This window comes from Homalodisca vitripennis, chromosome 2, assembly GCF_021130785.1.
Source record: "Homalodisca vitripennis isolate AUS2020 chromosome 2, UT_GWSS_2.1, whole genome shotgun sequence".
In the NCBI taxonomy this organism is placed as follows: domain Eukaryota; kingdom Metazoa; phylum Arthropoda; class Insecta; order Hemiptera; family Cicadellidae; genus Homalodisca; species Homalodisca vitripennis.
This window is the reverse complement of record NC_060208.1, coordinates 221,028,094-221,043,322: the sequence shown is the minus strand read 5'-3', so window position 1 is coordinate 221,043,322 and position 15,229 is coordinate 221,028,094. Positions and strand designations below refer to the sequence as shown.

General features: G+C 32.8%; 1 protein-coding gene across 1 annotated transcript; it reads right to left on the bottom strand.

Annotated features, from left to right (window-relative positions):
* Window positions 1-2,856: 2,856 nt before the first annotated feature.
* On the bottom strand, window positions 2,857-14,883 carry LOC124355426 (NEDD8-conjugating enzyme UBE2F-like). Its single transcript, XM_046806567.1, has 5 exons — window positions 14,741-14,883; window positions 12,934-13,050; window positions 8,813-8,974; window positions 4,481-4,642; window positions 2,857-3,157 (listed from the first exon to the last, which is right to left on the bottom strand). Exons 2-5 carry the CDS (start codon window positions 13,042-13,044, stop codon window positions 3,041-3,043), a joined length of 552 nt encoding a protein of 183 aa, XP_046662523.1. The 5' UTR covers window positions 13,045-13,050; window positions 14,741-14,883; the 3' UTR covers window positions 2,857-3,040.
* Window positions 14,884-15,229: the final 346 nt, after the last annotated feature.

Genomic DNA, 15,229 nt, shown 5'->3' with positions numbered 1-15,229 from the left:
TGAAAGAAGTTTATAATATGAACATGAGTCTGGAAATACTTTGTTATCGAGTTACAGCTTGCAAAAGATTTCACCCGGATTTCAGCTCACCATGTAAAACGAGGTCTTCCTAAAATTCAGTCCATGTGCTGTTTGTAGTAGTAAAGTTTCAGTCCATGAAATTATATCTTGCCGTAGTAATTATTAAATTATTTCAATGCCACACTTATTTACAAGTGAAGAATACGCTGATATGGTGTACTAGATGTTTCCCTTGACTGCACGCTTTTCGTAAGCTTTGCACGTTTATGAGCACTTCTGGTTCAAGTGAATTATATTTCCAAAGGCGATGTAGAGTTTGCCTTGTTGCCACAATTAAGAAAGTCTGTCAAAAGTGTATGTTTATAGCCATTGTATACGTACATGTACTTTATTATAAAATGGTCTAACACTCAAGCTTTAAGTTCAACTAGAAATTTATCTTAAAGACAAATATACATCATAACATAGCGCCTTCAAATAGTGTTTCGCTATTTAATGTATGTAACTGTCTCGTAATTGCACTTTATAGTGTGCAGGCGCTTTAAAATCGTTTGTGTTTTGCAGTGTCGCCTGGTGGCGAGTTACATCAATGGACATAGCATATAAACCTTCTCCGTGGAAAAAATAAATGTACATATAAATTTTCATAATGATCGGTGAAATAGTTTCTGAGTTTATTAATTTCATATAAATAAACATCCTCTTTTATATATATATATATATATATATATATATATATATATATATATATATATATATATATATATACACACACACACACACATATATATATATATATATATATATATATATATATAGAAAACAGGATCACTTCCTACTGCAAAGTTCCAGTATGACCACTCTTGCCAACATGATGTTATTGTACAAGAAAACATTTTTGTTGCTGTTGAACATATTCCCGATATTAGTACAAGATGTATTTCTAAACGGTTCAGGGTTGCGCGAAGTAAAGTATGGAGAACTCTTAATAATAACAAGCTCTATCCCTACCACAAATAAAAAATACATCATTTACATCCATGAGACAATACCTATCGCTTTGAGTACTGCATTTGGTTAAACACTGATCGTCGACTACTTAAGTATATTTAATTTACAGATGAGTCAGTTCACTCGTGATGGTATAAACAAATTACAAAACCAACATTCATGGGCAGAAATGAACCCTTATGCAACTATTGAACGTAACTTTCAGCAGCGTTTTAGCATTAACCTATGGTGTGGTATTATTCATGATCAGCTGATTTGACCATTTATTTTTCAAGAGCACTAACAGTTTCTTCAAGAAGAATGACCAACATTTCTTGAAGATGTTCCTCTTGCAACATGACACCAGATATACTTCCAACACGATAGCGCATTGCCACTTTTTTCAAATGTTGTTTCCTCCTACTTGTTTCCACTGCATGCTGTACAGGGTCGCCAAAGTCTCATCCCTGCTAATTTTTGAACATTTGCTTATAAAAAATATAACGCAAGTTTCTAGATTAGTAGTGCCTAATTTATGACATTGCCTCCTGAGTGAGAACACTCCTAACTCAAAATGTTCTAAATTAAACCAAATTGAAACGGTGTATATTTTCTGTGTCCACACACCACATCTTTCACAATGCCATCAATTAATGACCTTGGTTAAGATGTACATCATTTTGTGACATTTATTTTTAGCAACTATTTTGTTGTACACAACATAATGTCCATTTGTGCAAAGTGACTATTAATAACATTGATAACTACAACACACTGGTAATGTACTTCATTCCAGGCAGTGAACAAAATTAAAGTTCCACAACTCTTATAGGTATTTTACTTTAAACCATGATAAACGTTGTTGATAAAAATGTATCATGTACCATTGCTATGGTAGAGGGAGTGGAATCCACTTGATTTTAGGAATATATCTCGATAGAGGATTAACTTGGACCGATCATGTTGAGCATGTATGTGCAAGGGTTGCTTCAGGCGTTTTTGCCCTGAGGAATTTGCCACGGGTATGTTCTTTTGACGTTATAAGGATGGCCTATTTTGGCCTTTTATTTGACCTACGGCATATGCCTTTGGGGTGGATGTGCCAGAATCAGATTCAACAGTTTTCAGGCTTCAGAAAAAAGTAATTAGAATAATGTGCAAATTGAATCCAAGAGAGTCGTGCCGCGATGATTTCAGGGAGCATGATTTTCTGACTTTACCCTGCCTCTATGTCTTGGATGTAGCTCTGTATTGCCGATTCCGATGTGAGTTAGTGCGTGGCAGGGACGTCCCAGGTATGATAATAGAGGTTGGGACAGCTACAGGATGCAACATCATAGAACACTGGCATCTGAACAACTCCCTTCATAAGCTGTTGTCAGATTAATTAATAATCTCCCTGAGAGCAAATAAAATGTCGACAACTCAACCCTGTTTAAAACTCGATTAAAGGACCTTTTGGTGTCTGAAGTGTTTTACTCTGTGATGAGTTCATGTTACGCCGCTGGGACCACAAATTTTTCTTAACTTAGTACCGATACTGAAGCTATGTATGGATGAGAGGGAGAATGTAATTTAACGTATGAATGCGAGCAGTGAATGAATCTTAGAATAGCAAACTGCAGGATTTTTAGCTTTATTTATTGACGTTTGCAAATGCAATGTAAAATTGTTTGAGAGTAATAAAAATATGATTGATTGATGTTGGCGACTGATTGAACTAAATGTTTGAGAGTAATGGTAACATATGCAAGGGAAAGAACAACATATATTTATCTTATACACTTCTAACTGGTACACAAAAGAACTGTTTACTATATTGGACTTTAATTACGGACACAGAAGTTTTCAAACAATCTTTTATTATTTTTATAATATATATACAACTTAATGGAAAAATAACAAAAAAATCATTTTTGAGATGCAGTAATCAGCATGAATAGTAAAAATGCCACTGCACTGTACGGTTATCACACAGAAGACGGTTTATCACAATATTTACAGCAGCGTAGGTTACGTTCCTTTACTGTCACCTCTTGGCGAACTGGATCACATAGTCTCTCACTTTGTTGCGGAATGCCTCTTTGTCTTTCAGATACAGATCTGCTGCCTCTATGTTCAACGGGTCATCAAAATTGAGCAAATCCTGTGGTAACAAATCCAAAATTTACATAAATATTACATACAATAAACCATAACAAACTCCCAAACCTTACATAGTATATTGTGGTTGGTTAGATAATAAATACAATTATGCACGGAACACCTGGGCCACTGATTGTAGCAGTATAACAAGAGAAGATAGAAAATAAAATTATAAATAAAACAAAATTACTATAATTTTACAGTGAGTAATTTTCAGAAACTGATATTGAAACTGTTGCAAAATTAACAAACATCAAAGAAAATGCTTCCTAGCTGTCATTTGCTTTATTGGTACTGAATTCCCTGTTTCAAAATTAGTACAACAGGTTGTTTTATAAAGACAACACCTGCATTATTGTTATTGTTTACCTGAAGAACAATGAACACCTTATCAACTGACAAAGGTTGATGGTCAAATTCCGGAGGAACTAAAATCATAAGAACATGAAGAAAATAAGGCAAATTGCCTTACATCCTCATTGACAGACATTGAAATTGGGCTAGTAGACTTCATATTAGGTGATGAGTTTGAGGACCTGCAACAATTTACGAGTTTAATAAGGACATTCTATGATAGTGTGGATTGTTTGGATAAGATTGTTTGAAAACAAAGTGGAATATATCAATTGAAATGGTTATTTTTGCCTACAGTACCGTAACCGCTTGAGATAAAGCCAAAGTTTGAACATAATGTTTTTGTTTTTTTCTACATTAAATTTGATGTAATACAAACCATAAGCTTGTATTTAATATGTTTTAGTTATAAACTTTTTTAATTTTCAAAATGTTGAGATTTTTTGGGAACTGAACTTCTTAGTTATTTTTGGTAGGGTAGATCCTCAGTTATTTTGGGTAATATTTGACTTTCATAAGTTATTCAATAACCTAAAAGTAAAAACCTATTGATGCTGTATTTTTAGATTTTTTAATATCCTATTCATTTACAGCAATCAAATTTTAAGTAATTTTTTTTTTGAAATTGTCTGTCATGAGGTTTTTAAAATAAGGTACCACACTCCCCACCTATACATTTAAAAATTTCCTAAAAACAACCCTGCAACCCCAAAATACCTCCTACAGATTTTTTGGGGGTTTCAAATATTTTTTTCAAATTCTTTAGCCACAAACTAGAGGGAGGTTCTGCACTTGTTATACCGCACCCCTACAATCAGTGGCCCAGGTGGTCTGGTTCTCCTGTATGAAAAACCATTATTAATTTTACTTTCAGTCTGCAATATCAAAATGAAGCCAGATCGCTATAATGGTAACTCTAGTTCATCCAAATTAGTGAAACTCTACTTCCACAAGATATGGGAAAACTTACGGTAAACAAAGAATTGAGGCCCCAGATGACATCCTTGAGGCGTCTTGTCGGCGCCCAACCCATGCCGTCGATGGAATTTTGCCGCAACAGACTCAAGCAGATGTCACCTTCTTCACTGATGTTCGGATGCCACAGCTTCGTCAGACACTTCACACTGGGAGGCTTCAAATGAAACATGCATTTATAAACATGACAGCACAATATCAACCAAGGGACTGAAGCTACAGTGGCAGTTGTTAAAAAAATCTACAAGGTGTAAGGTAAAATGGTTCATTTAATATACAGAGGATAGCCAAACTTAATCGGGTGTTTTATTTTTCTAAATTTTGAATTCAACATGTTGCACTGCTCATCAAACAGAAAAAAAAACACTGGAAATTGGGCAATCTTTATATCTTACTACTGTTTATGCTATTTTAAGTCTTTTAGAATAGCGGTATTTATACCACTGCACCAGCTTCTGTCTTGTATTGGGTTTCTTTTATTTCTAGTCACTTTATTTCTGCTTAAAAATATTTCTGGATGTCTTATTAATATTGCATTGTGTGTTGTGACTCAATAAATTTCATATATATTAATTGTTTTCATGTTATCATGTTGCCAGTAGAAAACACAACTTATGAGGTCCTGAAAAAACAAGTTTTCCCTTTTTTAAATTATTTTTATAAAGCTTTTTTTGGAAGAAAAGTATTTTTACAAACTGTAAAATAACCATAAGACTGGGAATTTCAGAAAAGTCAGTCAAGAACGGAATATAAGTCGCAAGCCCAACTCATGATCGACTGACTGATCAGTTTTAAAGACATACAGCAAAAGTTGATTAAAAAGATAAATGAGTATAGAGCCAATGTAGAAGTTTGATAAAATTGTTGGTAAGGTAAAAAAGGCCTTAGCCCTTTAAGGACCAATGAATAATATAACTATATTTGAGAAAAATACAGTTTAAAAAATTTAAAAATAACTTATTTTTTAATTGTTGTCCAATTCAAATATAATTTTGCAGAGTTACTGTTAAAGTGTACATTGAAAAAAAATGAATCTTCCAACAATAATATTTTTTGTTTTCAAGCTACAATAAAGCAAACAGAAATAAAAAAGAATGCTTTTATTTTTTTCACTTTGTAATTAGATAGAAGCATAATAAGAATCCACCTACTATATTCAAGTGCCAATACATAATTTAAAGACAGTTCTCTAAAAAATTATAAAAATATACCTTTCATAGCTCAAATGAATTATTTTGTAAATCTCTGCAATCACATATTTTGGACAGAGTCCTTTTTACATACACCCAACACAACTTGGCAAAAAAAACTTACTAACATTGAAAACATTTTTTGGTCCTTAATAGAAAATACCTATTGAATGATACTTAATCATAATATTTTAAGAAATATTAATTTTAACAGTTGATGTCAGCGACCATTCTAATAAAGCTTACAATGAAAAGTAAATAACAAAAAATATTAATAATATTATAAATGCAAAAGTGCCTTTGTTTGCTTTGCTTTCATGCATAAAATATTCAACTGATTGTATTGAAATGTTGCTTGGACATTCTTACAGTTCCTGAGATAAATATAGACCTATTCTTATTTCGAAAATCTTTCCGGACTATGCCCCACTGGTCTTTAAAATAGCAAAGAATCCAATCTTGATTTCTTTTGTAAAGTATTAATTAAAAGAACCTGTCAAATGTAATCAAACTGTTTTATGTAAACATTGTTTTATGATAGCACACCCATCCATACGTTTAATTCATTTAATCACTATTTTCAATTTGTTTGCATTTATAGTGTAGGTATAAAGTCTCTAAGGAGTAACCATTAGTTTTACTCTGTTTTTAGATTTCAGCGATTGGGTAAATACTCTAGTTTAAAAATCTACTACGAAATTCACCTCAGAAAATGTCCTAAAACATGATCAGAATTTGTCTCCAAAGACTCCCTTTGAAACAGTTGGCAAGAAGTATGCTAGATGAAAGTTCGCTGGACTGTGCTTTTGAACTAATGTACTAATTTCAGCTCTAAATGTACTAAAATATTAAAAATATTGTTCAGTTTATAAAGAAACAAACGCGTAAATAGTGCCATTATTAATATACTTTTAACTGCACATGTTTAACAAATATTTAGTATTAGATATAAAAGACAGTAACTACAGTAAAGTCCCGTTAATCCGACCTAATTGGGACCGAGCCCTATTCGGATTATGTGATTGTTCGGATTAGCCAGTTACAGAAAAATGCGGTTTTAAACTTGAGATGGGTCTATTTTGTATTGAATTATCAACACTGTTCATTAGAAACATGTTTTCTGACTGTTGCATTGTATTTCTTGACAAATAAAAGTGTTTTGCGAATACTAAGTACATTTACCGTATTTAAAGTGTGAGAGTTCTATTGTTAAGCAATGTGAGCGTACTGGATATTGTACGGGTCCACATTGTACGAAACTACGCGTCATCCAATAGACTCTCTTCAATGCGACAGAAGACAATAACTGAATTTATGTCTTTTAACAATTAATATTGTACTCAATAATAATATCAGTTAACTGTACGTCCAATTTTCGTTTGATTTCACTTCTTAATACAGTAATTTAACTCATACTTAACCTATAAGTTTCAATTTGATACTGTATTTAACTTCATTATTTATGTACTGTACCGTACACAATTTGTCTTAATAAAATACTGTACAGTATGTCTATTTAATTAAAGTTTTCTTTGTTTATGTACGAAATGATGCACCCATTTTAATTTTTTATGTAATTAGTTCTATAACTGTTCATTATTGTTATACAATAATTCCTCCTGGACCTGTTCGGATTAACCGACGTTCGGATTACACGTGTTTGGATATAAAAGACAGTAACTATCTAACTTTTACTATATATTTAAAGTAATTATAACACCCTTTTGACAGAAGTAGGCTTCTCTGATCTGTGTATGTATATATATTTTCTTGATTGGGAAAAGGGCAAATCAAATTAGGACAAAAATACCATGATGGAAGTAAATTACAATGGCCATAAATATACACTTTTTTAACCCTTCCAATCCCATAGACAGATATATTAGAATGGTAGACTTTGACCAAAACGCCAAATGCAGTTATATCCAATATTATGGATTATGTCTCTTGGAGAGTTTTTTAGTTCACAAAAGGACTTCAAAATGCCTGATGCACACTCCGTGCTTATCGCACTTGCCAAGGAAGTATTTATAAATGACCTTCACTTTGTGGCAGGGAGAGGGGAGCACCCAACCGCCTGCTCGTCATATCTATGTCTCCTACAGAGCCATAATCAAACGTATCCTTGACAAGTATTACTGCTTTTTCAGTTGTCACGAGTGAACATCTACTACATGTCTCGTTATTATTCTTCAAGGTGTGGTAGTGTTATGATTACTTACTTACTTACTCTTACTCCTGTGGCCACTCAAAACCCAGATGGTTTTTGACCTCGCCAACAATGTCTCTCCAACTTCCTCTATCTTGAGCCACTTCCAGTGTAGCGCCAATCGTTCTTAAATCCTTCTCCACCTGATCTCTCCATCGCATCCTAGGTCTGCCCAATGGCCTCACTCCCTCTGGTTCCCCTCGCCACACCTTCTTTATCATTTTATCTTCTCCCCTACGGGCAACATGGCCCATCCATCTCATTCTTTTACTCCTTATCAGTGCAATCACATCGGGATCTTGGTATATTTCTCTTAGTTCTCTGTTCTTCCTGATCAGTGTTGTGATTAGTTTTAAATATTTATCTTGTTTTGTAGAGTGACGAGGTGTATTTAATTTAATTTAAATTTATTTGAAATAAACAATTTTTGTTATGGCTCTTTTTTTTAATTTTTATCAATAAATACGCTAATTTTAAGTCAAAATACCCTGTTTTATATTTTTTTTTTGCTTTTACAATTTATAATTTAGCTATAGTAAAAATTAGCTTTGAACTTTAAAAAAATTTTTACACGTCTTGGTGTTATAGGAAAGTTAATGAATTTATTAGTGGCCTGCGAAGGGTTAACATATTTTCTAGATCGTGGCCAGAAGGCAAACTCAAAATTGGCGTCAGAAATATAATTCACTTGAACCTAAGGTGCTCATACAGGTGCAAAACCTACGAAATTGCATGTGAAGCCATAGGTAACTGCTAGTTTCTTATACTCCTAAAAGTTACACAGAAAGATTTAAAATTAAAATGGCACTGGAAAAATTTGTTAGCAATCATAACAATGCTGCTCAGATATTATTTATAACAGATAACGTTTAAACCATTGATACTTCAACTTCACAGAAGTATCAGCTACTATGGACAATATACTCACAGCCATGTTATAGTCTTCAGTGATGTATATGTGAAAACAAAACCTGCCTCCAATCCAAAACCCTTCGTCCGGTGTAACAAATAAACTGAACTCATGAAGGCAGTGTGGGTCATCAAACTTAACTCTACACGTAATTGGTAACATCTGTTCCATTTCTTGTACCTGTTAACAACGTATAAATAAGTTACAGAAACAGTTTTTCTTTAAAAAAATGTCCATAAGAATTATTTAAAAACCACAGTTATGAAAGTCATGTAATAATATGCTTTCAGAAGTAGAACTTCTAATTTTGCCTTATTTAAATACACGTTACCTTCCACTTTTCATTTTATGAAATGTTTTTTCACATATAAAAAAATGGTTAAGCAAACACAGATAAAAAGCATAGGAACCCGCCAAAGTCAATCTTGACATGTTATCGGGCAGGATCTCTTAGTTTCTGCAATGGCTACACATGCTCACCAGCCTTTTGTATTGATAAAAATATAAAGGTATGCAACACCACGTGTTGCAATGCAAAGTTTCAAATCAACAGCTCATTTCATTCTCAAGATGTCCTGCATACGGACAGACAATCATATGGAAGAGAAATTTCTACATCCCCCCAGAAGACAAAAGAGAAATATGTCAACCTACAGATTGATAGGTTTCAATGACACTCAGCCAAATTCCACATGCAACATCATAGAACTCATTCTTGTCTATGCAGAAATAAAGTTTTGTTTACAGATGAAATATTTCTCGGGATATCTTACCTCATTCACATTTGTTCATCAAATTAAGTTTCTGTTTAAATAATAAAAGTTCTGGTAAGCTAGGGGAGATACTAAAACACAAGAGTGCACTGTAATCAAACCTTGTCATCAACTTTTAACATTGACTTTCCACTCAATTATTTTTGTTTTTTTTTACTCTATCAATTTTTTATAGAGTGGCTTGAAAACCACATCAGACAACCACCTCTAAGAAGGTTCTAGCGATGTTATGATAATAAAGTACAATTTTGAAAAAACTTAGTATGTGTATATGTTTGAGTACCAAGAACTAAAGGACAGAAAATGCATACAATAATAATAATAATCACTAATCAATTTTAATTGCAGATGAAAATGTTAACATTGTATTGCAATAGCCATACACTTCATGGTGTTAAATAGGTCATGAGAATAAATATTAAAAATGTACACAAAATCCATTGTACTGTTATATTATTTAATCTTTCATTCTACATTGCAAGGTACTCATATAATACAGCTAAACTGTAAGAGGTGTCTCGTTGTCTTGTTTTATTGATGAATAACCCATCAGCATGCCATAAATTCTTCAGCAGACTAAAATGTATGCGAGACCAGATAGCGTTTTAATTGATATTTGAATTGTTTGGGGTTTTCCAATCGTTTGACACCTTCCAGGAGTTTATTGTTCAGCATAACACCTACTTGAGAGGGAAGGCATTCAATGCAGAGGTCCACTGTTGTCAGACACGAAAGATGTCCCCACCTCTCGTGTTATATCCATGGACATCTCCCCCTGATAAGTTACTTCGAGAATGTAAAGGGATGTAAAAGTTAGCAAAACCAACCTCTCTGGAAGTATCCCTCCAAGATAGTTTAGCTAAAGGATTCTGATGGCCTTTTTTGCAATCTGAAGACTCTTTCAGAGTGACAGTTAATAAAGTTCTGACCTTTCAAAATAAATAAAAATGTAGAACTGGACTTTGAAACCAGTGGAGTCAATAATTCTCTTAACCCTGGAACTGGCAAACGCCCGATATCGGGCGTTTTAGTCGCATCCTAGATGGCAGCGCCCGATATCGGGCGTTTTAATACGTATTTTATTTCTCAATATTACGTACTTAAAACACGATCAAAGAGTATCGGTGTTGATACCAATCGAAAGAGGAAGGTTCAATGTATGTAAATAAAACCCCAATAAATTATTTTATCGTTTCGTTACACATCCATACGTTTATAATCTCTGAACTGTTTGTTTACATTCTCCCGCGTATCGGGCTAGTTGCGCGTGCAGCTATGAGTCAATCTGTTAAAAAATAATAAACTGGTTCATTCGGCTATTGTTATTTCGTCAGCTGCATGGTCTTCTGTTTGGTTTATTGTTTGAGTTCGTTGTAATGATGGATGTGTATATGACACAATAATAGTAAGTTTTTTGTGCGTGTTTACGTAATGGATCGCAATTTCCGCGATCGTTCAAGTGACTTTCGAGAACTAGTTGTACATGAAATAAGCAACGATGATAATTCCGATTTAGACATTTAATCAGAACATAATTAAAAAAATATATAATAAAAAATAAAAATTAGAAAATGAATGCAAACTAATAGTTACAAGATTGTACAAATCCAAGTGAGCTTTAAAGTTCTTACTTTTTTGGTAAGTAGCACTTTCAAATGTCAGTGTATGATTTTTGTATCGTTTAGCACATGTAAAAATAAATACCATATAAACTATGTGTTGTTTTATTTTTACTCAGAATTAAATGCTCTTCCTTTATTATATTTTGGATTTTGCATATCACTAACAACAACAATTTTACAAATCAAAAACTTTCAACTAACTTTTCTTTTTTCTAAAAAAATTTTTTTTCATGAAGAGGTAGAATAAGGGTATTTTTTTTTGTTTTAATTAGGTATTATGTGAAAAATGTTCCTTGAACAATGCTGAATAAAGAAGTATATAATATGACATATGTACTTTATAGTAAACATGTAAAATAATAAAATAAATATAAGGCAATGTATGAAGTACTAAAAACACTCTGCCACTGAGAGAAATATGACCGCCAGTTCCAGGGTTAAAGCACAAAAAAACAAGTGTTCATCGTTGGTCTATATGGTCGCTGGTTATGGCAATGTATTTTTCGAGAAGTTTGAATCCTTATTATAATTAATAATAATCCTTATTATAAAATAATTTTTTTTCATAATTGGTGACTTTAACATTAATGTACTCTGCCACACGGAACCCTTTACCCAGCAGCTTAAGAACATATTAACAATATTTGGTCTGTGGAGTCACCAACTAGAGCAACTGCCATTACGGGCACAGCCATCAACAATACATGCTTCACAGTTCGGTTTCTGTACTAGACATGGCCATATCCGACCACTTAGCTTAGGAGATTGTCATTAGTGGATGTACATACCAGAACTTATTCCACGAAGAGATAAAGTTAAAAGGGTTACTCGGCAATGCAATGTTAAACTTCTTAACAACAGCATAAAAAAAGACTTGAGGTTTTTTGATGTGGAAGAAGAATATTGGATGTGGACGAGAATTACGTTTATGAGCAATTAACATTAATGAGACATTCAAGAGAAAGAGCACAAAAAGTATAGAAGTTTCAATGGGTAGACTTTAATAAGCTGCCTACACTCATTTTTCGTTTTTTTTTTTTAAGGTTTGATGTTTTTATCCGAAGGAATAATTTGATATTACAATTTATTTAACTTAGCATATGATTTCAACTTATTAGTTATAGTAATTGTAATGTAAACAATAAACAGCAAGAAGTAACTAATATTTTGAGACTTTCAAAATGGCGATGAATATGAGGAAAATATGTGAGATATTTCTCACAAGTGATGAGATTTGTTTAATTGGCTTCAACGTGTGGGTTTGGCTTCTGGTAACCCATGGGGAGAATTCATTCCTCCATTTCATAAAAGTGGTTACTTATTGACATCAAGCTGGATAAATTATAAATACTGTGAGTTTTCTTTGATTCTTAAGTCTAGGCCATAGTTGATTTTGTTATTTTTTAATGTTAGCGTTTAATTTATGTTTTTAAAATTGTAACGTGCAAGGTTCTTCTTGTTACGGTAATTTATTATAACTCTTATTGTGTATGATTTTTAGATGTTTGGATAATACATAATTGTTCGATAAAAACAAAAGAATAGCAAATGTAGGCCGCTTATTAAAGTCTCCCCACTTCAATTTCTAAGAACTAATCAAACCTAATGAGTAACAATATCCCTATTACACAGGACACAATCGTCCACATTCTTCGTACATCTTTGTATTGTCATGTGGCATCTAGTGAAAGAAAATTAAGAATTAACTCATCTTGAAAACCAAGAACGGAATCACAAACCTCACCTCTTTAACAAGTAGTTTATCCCTGACTGATACACGTTTTGGAGTGTTATTGCTAGTAGTGGTTTTCGTCTCTCCAGAATCTTTTTTCAGTTTGCGTGTCAATGTGATCATATTTCCCTGTAAAGAAAGTAAATTTCAAATAGTTAGTAAAGTTTTGTTGTCAAGATAACTTCATTAGATTACAGACTAAAACCAGACACCATGTGAATATTTGGTACTTTGGGATTATACCGACCACACCCAGACATGAATTGTTATTTGACATTTTGCTTCTACTGATTACTAGATTAGCGTAGAAACAATATTTCGTCAATATAAAACAGAAATTGTCTTATCGCAAACCCCTCCCCATCCTCAGACAGAGGTCAAAGTCGAGCGGTCTAGTAGATAACGTGATTGCAGAGTCTCGCCGCCCGTTCAGCTGGTTCGTCGCTTTATTGTACTTCCGTGTTTTACCTCTACCTTTGTCCAAACGCAAAAATTCAACAAAAACAAACATTACCAAACTAAAACTAAACTCTAAAAACTAACCTTCGGTGCTGCCCCGCGCTGATGTCAAGGAAAGAAAAACATCCCTAGAGATAGTACCTATCAGTAAAATATCAAATTCTAGAGGGGCTGATCAGAAATATAAATTGAATTGTAATGGAAAGGCAATTATGTACAGTGCAAATCATGTGATGCCGCGCGGCCTGCCGTAATCGGGATTCTCGAGAAAGATAAGATAACAGCGACAAAAATACCGATCACAATACCTGGAAATGCTTGTAAGTTTGTAATTTTGCAATTAAAGAGTTGTTTTTTCGTTCTATCATGTCTATTTCTATAAATTTATGTTTTTGTGTTCTTCATACTGGTGTGGTCGGTATAATCCCAAAGTACCGAATATTTAGTAACACTATTTTAAAGTTTGATAGTGTTTCACTTCAATTTTATAATATTTCTAAGAGTATTTGTTATTTTAGCCTACCTACCAAACTTTATTTTTGTACAAGTATATCACAAACACAGACAAACTAACAGGATTGATTATTAAAATAAATGCATATATGATCTGTTTGGTTTTCAATATTATTTAATGATTTGATGACTTTTTAAATTTTTAACACTCAATAATGTTTATTTTCAGATCACAAACACGTGAACCACTTAAAGTAAAATAATTGTACTGTAAGTTAGCCTAATATAGTTTTTATTTATAGTACATGTTTACTATGTTCATGACAATCTCTATTGTACACTTGTGTATTGAATGAAAATAAAGGTTCTTGATTCTTGAAAATTAAATGCATATTTGCATTTTAAGTTTAATAAAATTTGTGGAGGCTAATTTACAATTTTGTGGGCAAGAATACATGGGTGGTTTCAGATTTATATTGATGGTGTTCAAAAATCCCATATTTACCATACAAATAAATATATACCATGAGTTTGATAAAGGAAACATCAATAGCTTATGATGTTTGACCATAAATGTTCAAATTGGAGTTGCCCAATTTAAACAAATAAAAATCTAAATAGGCTACAGAGTATTAATGAAAAATTGTCCATGTATGTGCTTTTCAAATTGTATGAGAATGTGCACTGTTTCAGACTACCCCCTTCAAGGTTTTATATTCACAGCATCCAAAAAAAGAATCCTGCAAAAAAAGAAATTCAGAATAGAACCAAGTGCAAAAAGAAAATAATATTAGGAAACAAAAAATAATAATTTACATTTATCAAAGGAAAAATTTTTTATTTAGCTATTATCACAATTGATTGGCTCAGTTGTGATACTAGGCTGATTCAAAATATTGAATTTTACCTTTCCGTAGTGTAGGACCTAACCTCAATTATCCTCAATACTGAATCAACCCTTTATAGTTCTGAACTGACTGTTCTGTTCACGCACTGTTCAATGTTCTGTTCTGTTCTGTTTTGTCAGTAACTATAATCTAGAAACAGACTAGGGCACCTTCTCACGGGAAATTATGTACCAACGAGTAAAAGATGTTTTCAATTAACACATCAAAGAGTAATAAGAAAATAAATATGGTGGAGAGCCGACGTTGAAAGTCTGTTCCAAAATTTGATTATGACTAAAAATTACTTTGTGGTACTTTCCCTAGCTAGCCAGAAACGGACGCACTTAGTTTTCGTAATCTACTACATGACACCAATTTTAAATCTATATTGAAATTTCGATAGAAATAGTCTATTTTTTTATTCCACTTCCATACTTATCATATAATATAAATAGTATACGTAAGAAAAGAGGAATCCGGCAATTGATATAATATAAACAAGTAGTTGA

Excerpts from the sequence above, each read along its gene's own strand:
- LOC124355426 (XM_046806567.1), bottom strand. The coding sequence starts at position 13,044 with ATGATCACATTGACACGCAAACTGAAAAAAGATTCTGGAGAGACGAAA. Across the intron at positions 4,643-8,812 it reads CTGAAGACTATAACATGGCT|CCTCCCAGTGTGAAGTGTCT; the intron begins GTGAGTATATTG and ends TTTCATTTGAAG. Across the intron at positions 3,158-4,480 it reads GCCTCAATTCTTTGTTTACC|GATTTGCTCAATTTTGATGA; the intron begins GTAAGTTTTCCC and ends TTGTTACCACAG.